This window comes from Diaporthe batatas (genome assembly GCF_019321695.1).
Source record: "Diaporthe batatas strain CRI 302-4 chromosome Unknown Contig00021, whole genome shotgun sequence".
NCBI lineage: Eukaryota > Fungi > Ascomycota > Sordariomycetes > Diaporthales > Diaporthaceae > Diaporthe > Diaporthe batatas.
This window is the reverse complement of record NW_025408568.1, coordinates 229,124-250,779: the sequence shown is the minus strand read 5'-3', so window position 1 is coordinate 250,779 and position 21,656 is coordinate 229,124. Positions and strand designations below refer to the sequence as shown.

Here is a 21,656-nt window from a genome sequence, read left to right as displayed (position 1 = left end):
CAGAGGAAACCTTGACTCTAGCAAAGCATTTATACATATCACGAATTATACTACTAAAGACGTGGTTACTAAAGATGGCGTCTGAGCCCCAAAGTTTGTATTATGCTAGGCACAGCCTGTGACTCCGCGGGCGCCTTTGCCGTGTTTGATGTAATGTAGCAATTTGAAAGCTTCAGAATAAAGGTTAGAAGTAGAATCAATTTGACGGAGAACTGGCTCAATTTAAAGCATTGACCCAACAACTTCTCCCACACCCCAGTGCAAGCTGTCTAGACGGTAAGACGTCGGATTTAGTCTATGCCTCGTGGAAGGCAGCCCTAGTTGTCAAAATTCCAGCGCCATACATAATCCCTGTCACCATTAATGCTTGCCCATCGCATCTTGCCCAAGGTGAAGCTCAGATTAATAGGCTTCTAGCTGCTATACTTCTTCAGTTCCTGAGGAAGCATGTTTTCAACAATATCATAGCGAGCCGCATTCGCCGGGTCGTCCGCCCACTGGCGCAGTGCCATGTAGTTACGGCAGTATGACCTCTGGTCCATCGCGATGTGGTGGTCTTCAGGGCCAGTGAAAGATGCGACCGACGCATCGGCAAAGCACGAGACCGCCTCACGGAGGACGTTTACGCAGTGAGCAATGTGTTCGCTATCCCATCTGCTCTCCTGCCCGTGGATCACATGGCCATACGAGTCGGTAATAAGGATCTGGTTCAAAGGAGAAGTGCTATGTTAGCAATGTGAATCGAACCTGGGGTTTCAAGGACCCAATGGGAGGGGGGGGGTTGGGATTGTTTCCTACGATGCAATGCATTTGGTGGAACGCGCGAGTGAAATACACGGGGAATTCCTCGGTTAGATTGTGACGGTATGCGGGCTGTTGAGGAAGTTCGTGGACTTGTTTATCGAAGCCCATGTACGTGGTTTTCTTTCCGTGAGACAGAATTCCGGCTGAGGAGTTACTGTTAGTTCCAAGCTTCAGGGCAAAGACTCTGATCGGTAGCACTCACGGTGGTCCAACTCTATGAGCTTCTCAACAATCGCTTCTACTCTTTCAACGTCGTCGAAAATGTCATACGGGATGAAGTAGGGGTCAGACTCGTCGAAATACATCCATTCCTTGGGTTCGCCAATTTCTTTGCACCAGAAATGCTTTAGTGTGTGTTTGCAACTAGACACTCATATTGCTTGTCCTGGCTTACCTGGAGGTATGAATCCAAACGGGTCTGATCCGAGCAGGGGAACATTCCCAGTGTTGCTATGCGGATGGAGTCGCACATACGCTGCGTAGGTCACGGCAAGAACCAAGGCGAAGATCAAGAAGACATTGATAATTCGAAGTCGACGGTAAGGCCTTTCGTAGGATGGCTGAGTGAACCGGGCCCTGTTCTCAGCCTCAAACTCTTCTGAGTCCTTCACCGGCTCGTAGGGACTCTTGTCTAACAACGGAGCCATTGTTTATTGTCAAGCCGAAGATGTTCAGGTAAGGATTGCACTTTTTGGAGACTGTAGATTGCACGGGGCGTGTTCAAGAAAATCCGTGTTCAAACAAATGCGTGTTCAAAAATGACAGAAAAAGAAGTGCAATGAAAGGAGGCGCAACTGACAAAGGCAGTATTTTGGCAGCTATGGAGTAATTTGCACGATCTACTACCCTGTGTACATCATGAATATTATGCCACGGAAATTCGGTAGTTCGGAAAATTCGGACTCTGTACACTGAGACATGTGCGCTCCAATCACGAGATGCCAGGCCATCCAATTTTCTAATCTCCTCCGATACCTCATTCGCACAACCAGAGGCACTCTTCAGCCCTACGGCATCTTTTGATCGCATCTGATCATGGGCTGTAGTTGGTGGAGATTGCCGCAAGTGCCTGGCGTGATGTGACCGGACGTCCATCCCAGTACTGCCGAGGCTCCATTTGAGAACGACTTGTTTGATCCATGACCAGTCTTTATGATCAATAGGGCTCTTCGCCATGTAACATTCACGTACATGGCCTCTTTTCGCTACGATGGCTAATACCAGAACTCAATCAGCCATGCCTCGTTCTAGTAGTATTGAGAGCAACCACTCAGCGAGTCTAGAGCTCCCAGAGCTGGCTGCCGCCGCAACAGACTTGCAGTCACTTCTTGGTGATGATGTCGAGGAGCAGAGGCGCAGCCGGTCTTACATAATCTGTCTTGTTCTGGGCATGGCTGGGTCAGTCCCGACTCCAAGATCCGCGGCTTAGCTGACACTGACGAAATGCAAAGGGTCCAAGTTGCTTTCTCGATACAATTCGCAAGCGGTATTGTCCGTTACTTTGTCTATCCTCTCTTGTGACGCGTGCTAACCATGATGTTCAGTCCTACTTTCGATCCCTGGGCATGAGCCAGGGCGCAGCTATGCTCATCTGGCTAATACCCCCGACATGTGGCTCCTTTCTCCAGCCACTTTTCGGCAGATGGAGCGACGCTTGTGGCAGGCGTAAACCATTCATAGTCGCCGGCAGCCTCGCCATTGTCGTCGCACTTCTAGGGTATGCCTGGAGCCCCGACCTTGTAGCCCTGTTGCCAGGTGCGAGGGGCGGCAAGTCGTCATCGGCGGTTCTGTCGCAGGTTTCTGTCTCATTCTTTTTCCTACTGTTGAATATTGCCATCCAGCCGGTACAGTCGGGCCTCCGCGCGCTCGTGGTCGATAAGTGTACTGCAAGCCAGCAGGCCCAGGCGACTGCCTGGGCCAGCCGGATCAGCTTCGTCGCGAGCATGGCGTCATACTTCGCCGCTGCAAGCGACTTGGCGGGGGAGTTCCCCGTCAGAACAAACCAGCTCCAGTCCTTGGTGAACTTGAGCATCATTGTTATCGTGAGCTCTACGGGCGTCACTTGCTGCGTCGTGTCAGAAGGAAGGGAGAAGCGACCTGCCCCGCCCGAGGTGAGGGAAGGTCTACTGGACACGTGGAAGATGTTGTCTCCGCATCTGCGCCGCATATATGTTGCGCAGTTTTTCTCATGGTTCGCGTGGTTCCCCGTTCTCGTGCAGACTACAGGGTAGGTACATGTACTCACCCATGTCAGAATTCAATATGTATACAAGAATGGATGCTAATACCTATACAGATTTATAAATACTTTGAGTAAGCTGCACCGTATCATACATCCTTGCCATCGAAAAACTAACCATAGTCACAGGTTGTGCGTCGCAAATGACAACACAACGCGAGGATAGCAGATGCCAATCATTAGGTGCTTCCGCACTCTTCGACCAAGCATGCGTCGCGCTCGTGATGTCAGCCACATTGCCCCCTGTTGTGAAACGGCTGTGTTCAGCCCCATCGAAGTACAAACTTCTGGGTTCCCATGTACATGACCACTCCAGCTTGGAATCATGGGTTCTCAGGATGATGTGGGTCACGTCTCAGGTTCTGTTCTCAATCCTGTTGTGCATGACCTTCTTCAGGTCTGCGACCCTTGCGACGCTGGGAATCGCCATTTCCGGCGTGTGTTGGTTTGTGACGCAGTGGGTGCCCTTCGTCTTGGCCAACGAGGAGGTGATTCGAATCGAGGACAACAGGAGACTATCCGCGCTGGACTCCCGCACAGGCCTTCTTCTCGGTGCTCACAATACCTTTATATCGTCTCCTCAAATACTGGCATCCGGGATATCAAGTGTTCTTTTCGAGTTCCTCAAAGCCGCAGGTATTTCAGACCCTGTAAACAACATCTTATGGGTATTTTCGGGGAGTATCTTCATGTCTTCAATAGCTGCGCTTGTAATTTGGACATTATGAAGGACATATATATAAAGCATTCATCTAAATAAAACAACCACCCTGTGGTAATGGAGCAACCGTAATCTCCTAAAGGGGACTCTTTCATCTGTGGATTTAGTTTGAATACAGCAAGCCAGGCGCAGTCAGAGAGTATATATTAAATCAGAGTGTAAGTGGGCTAGTCAAGCGCCCGACTACAGGCCCAAGGAAGCGCCTATATGGGGTAAAGGGAGATAGTAAAAATCTCTTAATTTAGATATATTTAAAAGAGAAATAAAGAAGGATTAAATTCTTTTAATTACTTAAAAGAGGGGTAGGTAGATATTTTTTATATAAAGTATTTATAAGTATAAAAACCCTTATTAACTTATATTTTTATTAATATATATATATTTAAGTATATAGGTAATAATATAGGTTTAATATTTATATAGATTAAAAATATTAAAAAAATATTAAAAATATTATAATATAGGTATAAAAATGAATAAAGTTGGGTTTTAAGAATAAAATTAATATATTAAAAGTTATAAAATACTTTATTATTTTTATAAGTTTTATTTAGTTCTTTAAATTATATTTTATATTTTAGTTTTTTTAGCTTTTATATAAATTTATTTTTAAAAGTTAATATTATAATTTATTTATTAATAAATATTATACTTTTATTTTAGTTATAAGTAAAGCTAGAATACTTAGGTAGAGGTAGTATTTATAACTTTTATAGTTAAAGAAAATAACTAATAGGGTAATTAAGTTAATAATGAATTAATATTAATTATTATAATAGAGGTAGTATTAGTTAGTTTAAAATTATAAAGATTATATAGGTTAATTATTATTATTATTATTAGTAATAAAAGGGATAATATTTTATATTTTAAAGATATATAGTAAGTATTTATTTTTATATATAGTTTTTATAAAAGTTATCTAACTTAAAGAAATATTTTTATATATATAAGTAATATTTAGAAGTATTAATCTTTTACTTTTATTATAGAGCTTTATATAAGTATATTTAGTAGTAGAATTTTTAGAGAATTTATTTTAAAATAAAAGATAAGTTAGTAAGTTTAATAATTATATAGATTAGAGTTTTAATAATATTTTAAGTTTTTAATAGGATTTAGGTTATTAGTTAATTATAAAGTAATATATAGTTATAATTAAAATTAAATATTTTTATAACTAAATAGATTAATTTTATCTTTAATAGAGAGCTTAAAGATAGGTAAGTTAGATTAAGGGATTAATTTGTAATTAGGTATAAAAATAGCTTTTATTTTAAAGGTGTTATTTTTTATAGTATTTACTTTATTTAAAACTTATAGTTTTTAGATTAATAAAGTTAATAACCTTTACTTTTAAGTTTTATTTAAATAACTATAACTATTATATTTTTATTATATTTTCTTTTATTTTTATATTTTAAATAAAGTTTATTATAAATAAAAGGTTTTTATTTAATTTATATATTTATAAGAGCCTTTAAGTAGAATAATTTTTAATTTTAAAGAGAAATATTTAAAATTATTAATAATATAAAGGTTACTATTAAATACTTTTAAAATTATATAATATTTAATAGATATATTATATTAAAAGTAAATACCTTATAATCCCTTTATTTAAATATATATAAATAGAGTTATTTAATTATATATAGTAATTATTAAAAGGCTTTTATAACTTTTATAATTTAAATTAATTATAAAATCTTTTAAATTTATAATTAATTTAATAGAGTATATAATACTTATTAATAGTTATATAAATAATAAAAGTAATTAACTATTTATTTTTAAGTTAAATATTATATTTTTAATTATTATATTTTTTTCTTTATTAATAAGTTTAATTATAATATTAATAATATAGATTATATTTTATAAATATTAATTAAAAAGCCTATTTTAGCTTAAATATAGATATTAATTAGTTTTAATTATTTAAAATAAATCCTTTTAACTTATAAAGAAGTATAAGGTATTTTATTAAGTAAATATTATAGACTTTATTTTTATATTTATTTTTATTAATAGATTAAAAAAGTAGTTAATAATATACTTTATTTAAAGCTTTAAGGTTATATTTATATAAAGAAGGAGGATATTCTTTAATAAGTTTAATTAAATATAGAATTTTATTAAATTAATTATATAATATTTAAGTCTTTTTAGAATTTTATTATTATTTAAGTAAATATAAAAGAATATATAAGTTATTTTATTTTATTATTTTTTAAAATATTATATTAAAGTAATTTTAAGTTAATATATAGTTTAATAAAAGGGTTAAAAGTCTATTTAATAGTAGTATATTAAATAGTAAGATAGATAAATTTAGATAATAAAAAGGGGTTTTATATATAAAAAGGAGCTTATAACCTTAGGGAATATTATATAGTTAATTAAAAAGGAGAGGAGTATTATAAAAGTTATTAGTAAAAAGGGTTATAAGTAATTAAAGCTTTTTATTATAGTAATTAAAGTTAAATATACTTAATAGTAATAAAAAGTAATTAAATTTTTTTTTATTTAATATTTAGAAGGAGAAGTTATTTAGGTTTTATTATTAATAGTTATTAAAAGACTTTTATAACCTCTTTTATAAAATAGTTATTAGAAGGAAGAAAGTTAAAGTTAGTTATATTAAGTTAAGAGTTATATTTTAAGTTATTAATTTATAAATAGTTGGAATTATTATTAGTTTATTTTAAGTAGTTATTTATTTAAGTAATTAATAAGGTTAAGTAAATTATTAGCTTTTCTTTTATAGCTTTTATTACTTTTAATTATTATTTAAACTTTTTTTCTTTTATATAACTTTTAATTTCTTTTTTCTTTTTTATAGTAATAATTTTAATTTTATAACTTTATTTTTATAAACCCTTTATTATATTTTTAGTAATATTAATAAATAAGTTAAATATAAGGTTATTTATTTAAGCTTTTAATAATTAGTTAGGTTTAATATTAATGTTAAATATATTTAGTTTATAAAGGGAGTTATTTATTAAAAATAATATAGGTATTTAGATAATTAATTAATAGATTATAAATTAAGTTATTTTTATTTATATTATAAATATAAGTAGGGAATTTATTTTTATTATATTTAAAAGTTAAATAATATTAATAAGTTATTTAAATTAATAAATAATATTTTTATAATATTAATAAGTTTATTATTTTTATATTAATTAATTTATATAAGATATTTTTATATATTATATTAGATTTTATTTTTAAAAGTATTTTTAGTAAATATTTATTTATTTATAGTAATATTAATTACTATTAGTTATATTATAAGGTTATTAAAATATAGTTTTTACTTTTATTATATTTATTATTATATATTAACTATTTATATTTATAGAAATAGATATAGTAAGGTAATTCTATTTTATATTAATTATTCTTTTTTATTATATTTTTATTTTATAATAATAAGTAAAACTTATATAAACTATATTTATTATATAAATTTAGGTTATAAGTATAATTATAAAACTTTAATATATATATATATAAATATATTATTAAATAAGTTATAATAGTATAATTCTTTTTTTTATTTAGTTTTTAATTTTAATAGTTTTATAAATTAATATTTTTTATAAAATTAATATATTAAATTTTAATTAAAATAACTTTAAAAAAGTAATTAATTAAATAAAATATATAAAGGAGATAATAAAAGAATAATAAAAGAAATTTAATAAATTTTAAAAGTATAATAAAAAATAAGGGTAATAAAAAAATAATAAAAATAAGGATTAAGGTTAGTAAGTAAATAAATAAATATTAAATTTAAATAAAGTAAAATGTTATTAAAGGTTAAAGTTTTTATATATTATAATAAAATTTTATAAGTTTTAAAATTATTAATAAAATTAAATAAAATAAATATATTATATTAAATAAAGATATATAAATATAATATTATAATATAAAAGAGGGAAGATTAAAATAAATAAATAAGTAAATATAATTTATATTCCTTTTTATTAAATTAAAAGTTTAATAAAGTATAAAAATAATTAAATAAGGGATTATTAAAGATTTTTTTAATAAAATTTTAATATATTATAATTATTAATAAGCTTTATTTTATTTAGTTTTTTTATATTAGAAATAAGTAATTAAATAATTTATTAATTATAAGAATAAAATAAAGTTAATAATTTTAAATTAGAAATTTTATTATTTAATAATAGAAGGTATTAAAATATATAGATAGTTTAAAGTTATTTAGAGAGTTTTATTTAAATAGTAAATTAAATTTTAGAATTTAAAAGGGTTATTTTATAGGTTTTAATAAAGATAAGGTAGTTTTAAATAATTAAATTTTTATTTAAAAAGGATTTTATTTAAGTTTTTATTAATATTTTTAAAATATAAATATAAGTAAATATTATATATTTAGTTTTTATTTTAATAAATAATTTTAAGTTTTTATTATAAATATCCTTATAGAATTATTTTATTTAAGGTTTATAAATAGTATATATTATTATTAAAGGCTTTATAAATAATAAATAAACCTTTTATTAATAGGTTATCTTTATTTTTATTAAATAATTTATTTTTATATATAATTATAAATAAGAATTATATTTTTAATTGATATTATTTTTAATAATATATAATATTTTTTTTTTAACTTTATATTAATAGAAGAGTTTAATAGCTTTAATTACTTTTAAATATTCTTTATTTTATTTTTAAGTATATTTAATTTAAATTAAAAGTTTTTTTATAAATTAATTTAAATTTTAAAAAAATTTTTATATAAAATTTTTATTTTAATAAAGATAATTAAATTCTATTTATAAATAAAATAGAATAATATATATTTATAAAAGTATTATATAAAAGTTTTATTTATAAAAGACTAAGCTTAAAGTAATAGATTTAATCCTTTTTTAATTTAAAAGTTTTTAATATTTAAATAATATTATAATAGCTATTTTTAATAATCTTTTAAGTTTATAAATTATATTTTAAAACTTAAATATAAAAATATTAAGTACTTAAAGATATACTTTAAATTTATATTAATTTTAAGTTTATTATTAATTATTACTTTAAGAGAATAGTCTTTTTAAAAGAATTTCCTTAATAAAGAATTTTTAATTTAAGTATAATTATAACTCTAAATAGTTAACTAAGTAGAAAGTTTAAAAGGTTATATTTTATCTTTATAAGATATTAATTTCTATATAAAAGTAAATATTAAATATTAATCCTAATAATAAAAATAGTTAATTAAATATTAATAATATAATTTTTAGCTATATATTTTTAAATTAAATTATATATATTATAAATAATTAAAATAACTTTTAAACTTTAATATATATTTTCTTTTAGTAATAATAATATTAAATTCTATATATAATTATATTTCTACCTTTATATTTATAAAATATATAATAGTTTTAAATAATTTATCTTTATAAAGTTAAATTATCTATTATTTATCACTTTAACTATTTTTCTTTTTCTTTCTTCTATAAAAATTATTAATTATTTAATATTTTAATATCTTAGCTTTAAATCTACTAGCTATAATTAAAGTAAACTATAAAAATAATACTATATAAAAGAAAATTTATATATTAGTTAAAAGTTATTATTTATTTATAATAGTTATTAAGAAATACCTTTTAATTTATTTAAAATTAATAGTATTAATTTATATATTATATTAGTTATTTAAATCTTTATTAGGGTTATAATTAAGTTATTTTAAAGTTAATAGTTATAAAGTATATTTATTATTAAATTTTTAAATTTAAAAATATATTATATTTTAAAATTAAAGAGTTTAATAACTACTATTTACTTTATAATTAGGGTATTAAATATATTTAATATTCCTTTATTAATTTAATTTATTAATACTTTTATATTTATTTTTAATATAAATTAATAGCTAAAAGATAATTTTTATTTTTTATTAAATAAAGTACTTTTAATATTCTCTTTTATTATATTATACTTTATTTTTATTATTATTTAGACTTTATTTTTATATTAAATTAGTTTTTAATAATTAAGAACTTCTTATATTAAAACTATTCTTTATTTTATAAAATTTATATTTATTATTAAAATAATCTTTTATAGCTTTATTATAATTAAGGTTAATAAAATAAGTTTTAATAAAAGCTTTTAATTAGCTCTTTTATTATATTTTATTTTAATTCTATTTATTAAAAGTATTTTTTTTTATAAGTTAAATAATAGTTATATAATTTATATAAATTTTTAAATCTAATAATTATAATAATTAACTATTCTTAAAAAATTTAATATTTTTAAACTTATATAATAAGTTTATCTTTAAATTTTATATATTTTTTTATTTTAAAATATATAGCTATTTATTTTATATAAATACTTAATAATATTAACTTATTTTTATACTACTTTAATTTAAATATAGATATTATTACCCCTATAAGTTTTATATTAAAAGGACTTTATTAAAATTTATAAAGTATTTAATAATAAAGTATTAAATTTTAAAGAGTTTTAAAACTTTTTTACTATAATATATTATAATAGGTCCTTTAATAATAATATTATTTATAAAGGTTTAATAGATTTATAAAATAAAATTAAATAAAAGTTATATAATAATATATAAAAATTAAGCTATTAAATTTATAACTCTTATTAGTAATATTATTATTTTAAATAACTTTAAAGGTATTAAAAGATTATTATATTTTAGTTACTTTTTTAATTTAACTTAATTATATTTTAAAAGATATTTAAAAGTAATAGAATTTAGTATATATTAAACTTTTAGAAAATTAATTAGTTAAAGGTAAAATAAATATATCTTTAATTATAAACTAATTATACTTTTATATATTATTAATTAATTTAAATCTTTTATTTTTCTTTATAATTAAAAACTATTTATTTCTATATAATAATTTAAATTCCTTAAGTATTCCTTTTATAGTTACTTTTAAATATTTTAATAACTTTATTTTAAAGAGTATAGAGTATTAAAATACTTTAAGATTAAAATAGTTTATAAAGGATAGTTTTAATTTTCTATTTAAGTATAACTTTTAGAATAATTTTATTAAAATAAAATTAATTTTAAGTTAAAGCTTCTTTTAGTTAGTAAATAAGTATTAAAATATATTCTTTTAATCTTTATAAAGTTATTATAGTTTATTTTAAATAAAATATTTTATTATTTATTTATAAGTTAAGAGCTTAATAGTAATTTTATAAAATAGGGTTTAATTTATTAATTGTATTTTATTATTAATATATTTAATTATATAGTTTATATTTTTAAGCTTTTATTTTTTAATAAATTATTTTTAAATATTAATTTATTTATTTTAAATTTATTAATAGACTTAACTTTCTTTTAACTACCTTATATATTATATTTATTAATTAAGAAAATATTTAAACTTTTACTATATAGCTATTATTATATATAGAAAGTCTATTAATATATAGGTTAATAATAACTATATTTATACTTTTTTATTATTATTAAACTCTTTTTATATATAGTTATTAATTTTACTTTAATAGAAAAGTAAAACTATTTAATAAAAGTAGGAATATTAGATATAAAGAAAGAGAGGATAGGTATATCTCCTTTTTTTAAAACTTTATTAACTTAATTAAAGACTTCCTTATTATTAACTATTAATTTTTCTAGTTTAGAGTTAGTAATTAGTTTTTAATTATTTAGGCTATTTTATAGATTAACTTAAACTAATTATAGCTATAAGTTAGACTTTATTAAATTTAAAACTTACTTTTATTTTACCTTTTAAGAATAAGTAAATATTATTTTAATTTAATTAAAAAGGTATTTTTAATAAAACTTTATAATTAACTCCTTTCTAATTAACTATAAAAAAATATATAATCTTAATATCTAACTATATATATATTTATTTTTATTATCCTAACTATATTAATTAATATATTATTAAAAATAATTAAAAAAGAAAACGAAATATAAAATAATAAGAATTTATTATATATAAAAATATTAATAATATTTATTATTATATTAATATTAATTAATATTTAAAATACTTATATTTTTAAATTATTAAACTATATAAATAATAAATTAATTTAAATTATATATTTATTTAATATTTAATTTATTATAATATTAAGTTTAATAATTTTATTATTAATAATTTTATTATTAGGTTTATTATTTATAAAAGAATATTAATTTAAGAAAGATTAAGAGCCCTTATTTCTTAAAGAAATTAAATACCCTTATATATTTAGAATTTTAATTATAGTTATATTTTATATTATTAAAAGATAAAAATAAATAAAGCTATATAAGCTATTCTCTAATTAATATTAACTATTAGTTTCTTATTTATATATACTATTTTTCTACTTTATTTTAAACTATTTAAATATACTTAATAATATAATTATTTAACTCTAAATAGATTATAATAAGTTTATTTTATATAAAACTTTTAAATATTTTAAAAACTATAAAATAATTAATTTTAAGATTAATATAAGATTTAATTATTTAATTTTAATTTTTAACTTCTTTAATTTTATAGAGTTAACTTTTAACTTAATAGTTTAAATATTTTTAAATTATATAAATTTATTTAAATTTATAAAAGTTATTAAATAGACTTTCTTAAAGTTTAATACTTATAGGTATTCCTTTTAAGTTTTCTATTATATAGAATAGAGAGGTAGCTTTCTAACTTCTCCTTTTACTCTATTAATATTAGTTTTAATTAATTAATTAATAAATATAATACTATTATCTATTTAACTTTCTTACTTAAATATAAATATTTTATTAAGATATTAAGTTTTTTTTTAAATTAACTATTATAATTAAATTAACTTATCTTAAATTATATTATAAGTTAGAATAGAAACTTTCTAAAAATTTATAAAGTATTTTATTAATAATTAAACTTATATCTTTTTATAGATTTTATTCTTTTAATTAAATTTATATATTTAAATATTTAAGCTTTATTAATACTCTTATTAAGGAGATATTTAAGGATTCTATAAATATAAATAATAATCTTTTATTAACTTATAATAATTAATTATATAAGAATTAAAGAATTTTATAATTCTTTACTATACTTTATTTTTAATTTAAATTAAAATTAATTCTTAAATAATTCTTTATAATATAAAACCTTTTTATCCTTTATTAATTTTAATATTAAATATTCTATAATAAAATAATTAATATTTAAATAATTATAATAATTTATCTTTATATTATCTTTTATAATATATTAATTTATAAATTAATTTAATTATTAATATTATTTAAATTATTCTTTATAATTTTAAACTTTTTAAATTATAACTAAATTTTTATTACTTTTCTATACTAACTTATATAAAATATTTATATTATTAATAGTTATTAATTTCTTATTTTTATAATTCTTTATTTACTCTAAAAGTATTTTTAATTAATATTATACTTTATAATATTATATATATTTTATTTTAATATAAATTACTTAGTTTATCTTTTTATTTACTATTTAGATATAGTTATTTTTATTTTTTAAATTATTTAATTAAATTTTTAATTTTTAGAGACTTATTAAGGTCTTTAAGAGATTTAATGTTTATAAAATTACTATTAGAAGTAATATATTCTTATTTTATTATTATAGTTAGTTAAATATTAATTAACTAGTCTATTAAAGCTAATTTAAATTTATAGGTTTTATTATTATAGATTTTAATATACTTTAATATTTATAAATATTCTTTATTAATTATATTAATAGGTATTATTTAAAATATAAGGGTATAAACTTATTATAATTATATAGTTATTAGATAGTTTTAATATTTATTTTAACTTTATATTTAATAGCCTTTTAATTTTATTAAATTTTATTTTATATATTTTTACTATATTTTATAAATATTTTATTAGCTATAATTACTTTTTTAAAATACTTTACTTTAATATTATAATTTAAAGCTAATTATCTTATAATATAAAAGGCTTTTTTAAAAGTTCTTAACTAACTCTTTATTTATTTAATTAAGTTTATAAAATAGTTAATTATAATTATAAATTATATATTATAAAAGTTAATATTAATAATAAAATAATTTAATATAAATTATTTAAATTATTAATTAAAAGTATATTATTAATTAATATCTTTATTTTAAAATATATTTTTAATTAAATCTTTTAATCTATTTAACTATTTATATTAACTATATAAAGGTTAATTTTAATAGTTATCTTTAAAGAGGCTATTAAATCTTTTAATATATTTAAAGTTAGTTTAAATAATATATTTAAAAAAGTTAAGTATTATTAAAGTATTTTAAGTAGTTTATAATATTCTTATTTATAAAGGGTTTAAATCTAAGACTATAAAAGTTTATTTAAGTAAATAGAGATTATTATACCCTTATAATAAATACTTACTTAAATAATTATAATATAGGTTATAATAAATTATTATTATTAAAATTATTTTATTAATAGCTATCTTTTAGTATTAATAGTACTAGAGGTATTAGAGTTAAGAGTATTAATTATTTAAGTAGCCCTAATAAACTTTAATTTGAATCTATTATTATTATAAGTAGAAAATTATTAATAGTATTTTAAAAAAGGAGTTAAATTACTTATATTAACTTTAACTTTCTAAGTATTAGATTATATATATATATAGATATTTATATAATAACTTATTTATTAATAAAATAAAGAGTAAATAAATCTATTTAAAGTAAATTTTATATTAATTAATCTATTTAATAGTTTTATATAGATAAAATAAAGTTAATATCTTAATTAAGTTTATAGTTTTAATACTTTATATCTATAAAGTATATTATAAGTCCTTTATTATCCAAACCTTATTATCTTTAAATCTTTTAATAGAAGGTTTTATTTTTAATTATTTTATATTAAGATAAATAAAGAATTACTCTACCTTTCCTTTAAAGTTTATTAAATTTCTATTTAAAAATACCTTAAAGTTTTTAATATTTTAGTGTCTCCTATATTAATAAACTATTCTTCTTTATATTAAAATAGTAACTACTATCCTTAATTAATAATTACTTTTAAGTTCTTAAAAAGCTTACTTTAATTCTCTTAATATATATAAATAAAGTTATATATATAATTAAGTTATAAAAGTAGACTTTCTATTAATAGTTATTAAAAGACTTATAATTAGAAATCTATCTTTAATAATTAAAATATTTAATAAATATAGCTATTAAATATAGATATATATATAAATTAGATTTCCTCTCTATATAGAAGGTCTTTCTATAGTTATCTACTAATAAATTAGAGTATAAATAGGTTAGTTAAGCGCTTAACTATAGGCCTAAAGAAGCACCTATATAGGGTGAAAAAAGATAGTAAAAATCTCTTAATTTAGATATATTTAAAAGAGAAATAAAGAAGGATTAAATTCTTCTAACTACCTAAAAGAGGGGTAGGTGAGTATTTTTTATATAGGGTATCTATGGGTGTAGAGGCCCTTACTAACTCAATATATAAGTAAGAGCTCAGATGTTAGTGGACCTATTTTTAGAGGCCCACATACCGATTTCTAACTAAGCATAGCTTTACACATAATTAGAGCTAGAAAGATACTAACTCATTTATAATTTTAAAGAATATTAAAGTTATAAACTTATTCTCTAAGCTTATATTATACTTAGTAGCCCTACTTATAACCCTTTAATATATTTTAAACTTTAGCTTTTTTACTTTATAACTTTAAAGTATTTCCTTTTTTATTTTTTATAATCTTAATAGAATATAAAGAAGGTACTTAAGCTTAGTAAATCTATAGGTATATAACCTTTAAAAATAGGTGAGTAAAGGTTTAAAATTATAAATAATAATATAAGTAGCTTCTATTTTAATATCTATACTTTTATATTAAAGTTAAAATTAGTTAGAATTAATTTAATTATAAACTTTAATTAAAATTAAAGCTTTAATTAATTACTTTAATAAAATTAAAAGTTTTAAATTAAAAGGTTAACTAAATTAAATTAATTTAATTAAAGGGGTAAATAAAAAATAAAATATTAAAACTAAAAATAATTAAGTAAAGATTAAACTTATAAATTTTCTAAATTTAATATTAAGAGTAGAATTACTATATTATAAACTTACTTTCTTTAATCTCTTAACTTAATTATAACTTATTCCTTAATTAGTAAGTTTTAATTAGATTCCTTAATTAAAATTAAGAAATTAAATTAAATTAAAAAGTAATTAGTTAGATTAAGAAACTAATAAATAAATTTATAACCCTACTCTATATAGTCCTATTATAGAATAGTGAACGCTGAGAGACCTAGCCTTTGAAAACTTATATAAATTGTATGACTAAAAACCTTTTTTTGATCACATTTAACCTACTAAACTGTTATGGGTTAATAGATGATAATGTATTGACCGGGCTATGCAGCAGTGGTATTGCAGGCTGTGCTGGAGAAGAAACAATACGGCATTGATGAAAAACACAGTTTGTGTCAACATATTGGATGTTATCAGTACCATATAAGTTCCTGGCATGCATTTCATATAGTCTTTCGGGTTGGGGATACCAAGTTCATTGTGGAATTGTGGACTTTGGGGAAGATCCAGAAATATGTAAAGCACATGTCTCCATTCAACCGCGTGATTGCCTATTTAATAGAATGATGCCTTGAAACAGAACACGAACCTGCCCCTTCCCCCATAAAGAAATAAATACAGCTCTCTCTCTTTACCTTTGCTTCTTCAAAGGAGACTACTCGACACGAAGGCCCAGCGCCTTACGCGCCATATCCGTACAAATATCTGCCACGCTGTTGTACTTAAGAATGCTCAAAACAGAAACATCCAATTCAAGCACCTTCTGGAACCAGTGTCTGATCTCGACGGCAATCAGTGAGTCGAGACCGAGACTCATCAACGACCGCTCGCCCTTGACTGTGTTCGGCGCCATCTGCAGCATAGCCTCGAGCTCCTTCGAGAACGCGCCCTGCACAACAGCAACAGCTTCCTTCTCAGACCTGCTCTCGCCAAGCTGCGTCTTGACACCCTCATTTGCACCCGCCGCCTGCCCTTCGGTGCCCATCGCCCTGGACCCGGCATTCTTGTCATGGATAAAGTAAGAAAATTGCGGGTTGGAGTAAAACGGTGGGCGGACCCGCCCTGTCTCGTCCACGTCGTCGACGAAGGGGTCAATCCCAGCAATGATGTCCCACGAGCCCTTGCTGTCCGGCCGGCTGTTGACGACGGCCTCGGCAAAGAGGTGATGCAGATCGGCCTCAGACATGAGCTGCAGCGAGAGCTTGCCCAGGTGATTCTTGAACTGGCGGCCGCTGCGGGCGACGTAACCGACGTCCGTCACGAAGCCGATGTGCATAACCGAGGCCGGCAGTCCCTGGGCGCGGCGCCTCCCGCATAGCCCTTGCATAAAGAGGTTCGCGGCGTGGTAGTTTGACTGCCCCGCGTTGCCGAAGACGCTGGCGAGCGAGGAGAAGAGCACGAAGAAGTCGAGCTTGGCATCGGGGCCGAATGCCTCGTCCAGGATCTTGGACCCCTCCACCTTGGGCGCGAGAACCTTGTTCAGAGACTCTGCTGTCATGTCAACGAAGAGCTTGTCCTCGAGGACCATGGCGGCGTTGCAGACGCCGGCGACGGGCGGCAGCTCAACCTTGATCTTTTCCAAGACGCTGTGAGCTGAAGATCGGTTTGAGACATCCATCTGATAAATTTTGACTGTGGCGGCAAGGGAGTTCATCTCTTGCAGCCAGTCGTGATCAACTTCAGCACTCCGGCTGGTGAGGGCGACGTAGCGGGCGCCATTTGTGACCAGCCATTTGCACAGGGAACGGCCTAGGTCGCCAGTCATACCGACCAAGAGATAAGACCTGTCTGGACGGATCGATCTTCCGGATTCGGGCGGCCTGGCGGTCACGGTCATCTCAGGTCGAGTCCAGTCTATTATGCTGGGATACCGTGTGCCTTTGGGGGATGCTCCTGCAAGAGTCTGGACATCCGTGGTAGCAGGGGCAGGCTCATTGAGGGAGCTCTGTACAGCATCGCGATACACTGAACTCAGGAGGTCCATGTCTGCTGATATTATAGTATCTTCGTCCAGATGGTGGACCAATGAGCCTTTTGGAAGGCTTGAAACCAGCGCCTTTGGTGGAGACGAGCCGACGGTGATAAAGCAACCCACGCTTCTCGGTATAGTACCGCGAATTGCTCGCTCGGTGGCATGCATGTGGACAGGAATCCATCCTTTGGGTGGTTTAGCCTGGGAAGTTGAGAAGAGAGCCTTCTTGTTCGACTTCTGCGACTGGATCTGGATAGCAGCAGCTAGGCTAGGGTTCGGCTCGTGTACCAGCGCCGAGCAGCCGTTAGGCACAATCTCCATGATCCTCCTCGCCAACACATGACTGGCCATCTCCTGAAGTAGGGTTGACGGGGAGATAACAGACTCGTCAGGTGTGGCAAAGAGCTTATCGTTGGGGGCACAGACGGATGTCGAAGCTGTGTTGGACACGGTGAGAACCACACTGCCAGAACCCCGAGCCCTGCCAACAGATAAATAACAGGACTTCCCGATAGATTGCGAGTACTGCACGTCCACGATTGATCCCTCTGACTTTGACAAGGGTGCGGCTTCTTGCAAGGCCAGTCGGCTTCTCTCCGGATCGACCACAACCTCTACTCGCGTTGACTGTCTATCGACTTGCTGCGTAATACTGCGACGGGTCGAGTTGAACCTCTCGTTCATGGCCACGTCTGGGACGATCCTCGGTATGAGGACCTTACCTGTCTCGAGCTTCAACTCTGGCTCGTTCGCGTAGAACACGTTGCGCCCTGCAAGATCTGATCGACCAGAAATGGCGAGACGAAGGAGGGTCGTGGCAACGACTGCTGGTGAGATCTCAGCTACGCCGTCCGTGTCAAGAAATTGCAGAGTGAGATGTGGTAGCTCTTTGGGCAGCGAGCGACCCAAACCGACCACCATATTAGACAGCGGATTATGGCACATGCTGCCGCTGGTGAGCCAGAGCACCTTCTGCGTCTGGGAAAAGAGCTGCTGTAACCGCTGCAGGCGATAATCTGTCATTGTGCTGGAAAAGAGGGGCGTGTCGAGCTCCGTTAGAGAAAGAACAAAGGTTTGCTGATCTATAGCTCCGAGGTCGAGGGTGTCAAAGCTGTGGACTACTTTGATCTGCCGCCATTGACGCAGATGGCCCTGGATTTCGTTGCTGAGCTTGGAAACTTCTGGAGTTTTCCCACCGATTATGAGAAGATCCCCTTGAGGGAATGACATCTCTGCCGACAGCGGTTCCCGGAGGATGCTGACTTGCTCGTCGATGGCCTGGCTTATGATGACAGAGAAAGTGTGCTTGGTCAAGTCTGGACAATCATAGGTCACAGCATCAACGCCGGAGAATCCCGTGCCCTTGAGCAAGCTGTCCCACTCAGGAATCGACACACCAGGGCCGAGACGACGGCCGTCTTCCACTCCAAGCCACCAGCCCGGCAGAGCTCCCATGGTATACGTTGCCGCGAGCGAGTCACCAGTGATCTCCATGAGGACGATGTAACCACCCGGCTTCAGGAGCGCCCTGGCATGCCGCACCGTCTCAGCCAGATTTCGCGTCGCATGGAGAACATTGGCGGCGACCACGACATCGTACCCGCCTTCCTGGAAGCCCTCGGCAGCCACGTCGTTCTCTACGTTGAGGACCTTGAAGATCATCTTGTCACGATGGTCAGAGAACTTCTCGGCCGCCTTCTGGAAGAACCCGGCCGAGATATCCGTGTACGTGTACGATGAGTAGCCCCCGAGCCCAATGCTGTCGAGGATGCTCCGCGTCGTGCCGCCCGTGCCGGCGCCGATCTCTAAGATCTTGGCCCGCGGGTTCTTGTGTGAGAGCTGCCGGGTGACGCGCGCGATGTAGGCGTTCAGCAAGCGGGCGTAGGCGCCGTCCGTGTAGAAGCGATTGAGCATGTTGTTCTGCAGCATGACCTCCAGGATCTGAGTATCTCCGCGGACGACTGACTCCAGGTTCTGGCTGATGGCAGCCATGAGCTCCAGTTCTATGCTATCAGGGAACTTGGCACGGAGGCCCTCGATTGTCGTTTGGTTGTCCGACAGCCATTCTTGCTGGGCTACGGCGGTCTTCCCGGATCGAACATCTTCCAGCTTTTCTTCGATGGCCTCAAACAGTCGTTGGTGATGCCAGGAGAATGTTTTGACGTCCTCAGGTGCAACACAACGGACCAAGTCTCGGAAGTAGAAAAGAGCTGTTCTCTCCATGGCGAATATCAGGTCGTGTCCATCAGAGCTGCCGCTCGCTTCCTCATATTTGACGACCCCGTTCGATATATCTAAATCCCAGACGGTCCGGGAAAATAGAAGTCTGTCATTGGCAGCCGTGGCATCAGATAGAGCCCTCCACCCCAGGCCCTCAACCTGAACGCTACTTGCAGTCCCCGTCGCGTCTCGGATGTGGATGTCGCCCTTCATAGACGAAGGCGAGAGCTGAGTTACAAATGCGTCAATGTTTGCCGTGGCTCCGGTGACAGAGAATTGGGGAAGACGACTTGGATCGATGATGATAGTCTCTAGCGTAGTTGGTAAGTACAGTGTACCGGTGGTGCCTCCGCTTGATGATACTAGCGGTGTAAGATTGGATTGGAACGCAAGATCCAGCAGGACCGGATGCACGAGGTATTGCGCACTACCATCCCCTTTCGACCAAGTGGCGGTGGTTCGGGCATAGTCCTGAACCCTCTCAATGTCAGAAAGGCCACGGAAAAGGTCTTGGTAGTCGAGACCCAGGCTCTTGGTGTGGGTGTAGAAGCTTTCGGGTTCCAACCGAGACATGCGGGACGAGGCCGTGGTAGCGACAGCCGGCAGTCCGGCATCGTGGGAGTCCCCGAGCAATAGCAGAAGACGCCCGCTTGCCGTCTTGTTCAGGGAGCCACCGGTCTCGTCTGCAAAAGTGTAGCTGCAGAACTCGGCTTCGATGACATCCGCATCTTCATTGCCGCCTTCGCCCAACAGCTTCAACGTGAACATGGTCTCGACGCCGGGCGAGGACTCCTCGACTACGATCGACTGATGAATGCAGACATTCCGAAGCTCTATGAGCTTAGCATGGCGATCAGTCACCAAATATTTTGATGCCTCGAGAGCTTGAACGACGTGTGCCGCCGCAGGATACAGAACCTGGCCCTGAAACTTATGGCCACGCAGCCAGGGTACCTCGTTGAGCCGCAGGATATTACGCCAGCGCATCTCGTAGTCCGTGTCGTCGGGAACTCTCCGGCCAAGGAGCTCGTGAGGTGCGCTCCTGCGGAGCCGATAGTTGCGAGATATACGCCCTTCCCTCCAATACCTCTTTCCGTGATCCCAGGCATAAGACGGGAGGCCCTTAAGCATTCGATGTGGTTTCGGGCCAAAGGCTCCGTGGTAGCCCTCGAAGTCAACGAATGAAGGTCCTAGGGTACACCAAACCTGGCCGAGAGCTTCTGAGAAGGTATCTATGGCGTCGGCACCTCGACGTAGGAAGGAAGCATACGGCGGCGAGGAGGAGAGGACCGACTTGAGAGTCTGAGTCGCGGGTCCTTTCAGCGCGGGATGCGGCCCTAACTCCATGGCCAGTTCGAAAGGGCCGCCGTTCCAGATCGAAGTCTCGATCGCGTCAGAGAAGAGAACGGGCTTCACCATGTTGTCGACCCAGTACTGTCCCGTGAGGGCCTCTAAGTCGTCGCCTTCTAGGACGGCATCGCCGAGGACACTGGAGCACCAACTGCAATCCGGTCGAGGCTCTTTGACGGTGATGTTA

General features: G+C 29.8%; 3 protein-coding genes across 3 annotated transcripts; 1 reads left to right on the top strand and 2 right to left on the bottom strand.

The window, feature by feature from the left end:
- Window positions 1-413: 413 nt before the first annotated feature.
- Window positions 414-1,451, bottom strand: KVR01_012721 (uncharacterized protein; the record flags this gene model as incomplete). Its single annotated transcript, XM_044785163.1, has 4 exons — window positions 414-704; window positions 748-947; window positions 1,007-1,132; window positions 1,199-1,451. 4 exons carry the CDS (start codon window positions 1,449-1,451, stop codon window positions 414-416), a joined length of 870 nt encoding a protein of 289 aa, XP_044638192.1.
- Window positions 1,452-2,041: 590 nt separating this feature from the next.
- KVR01_012732 (uncharacterized protein) lies at window positions 2,042-3,035 on the top strand (the record flags this gene model as incomplete). The annotated part of the gene is made up of 2 exons (XM_044784032.1): window positions 2,042-2,202; window positions 2,447-3,035. 2 exons carry the CDS (start codon window positions 2,042-2,044, stop codon window positions 3,033-3,035), a joined length of 750 nt encoding a protein of 249 aa, XP_044638203.1.
- Window positions 3,036-18,203: 15,168 nt separating this feature from the next.
- On the bottom strand, window positions 18,204-18,844 carry KVR01_012771 (uncharacterized protein; the record flags this gene model as incomplete). The annotated part of the gene is made up of 2 exons (XM_044792640.1): window positions 18,204-18,242; window positions 18,539-18,844. 2 exons carry the CDS (start codon window positions 18,842-18,844, stop codon window positions 18,204-18,206), a joined length of 345 nt encoding a protein of 114 aa, XP_044638242.1.
- Window positions 18,845-21,656: the final 2,812 nt, after the last annotated feature.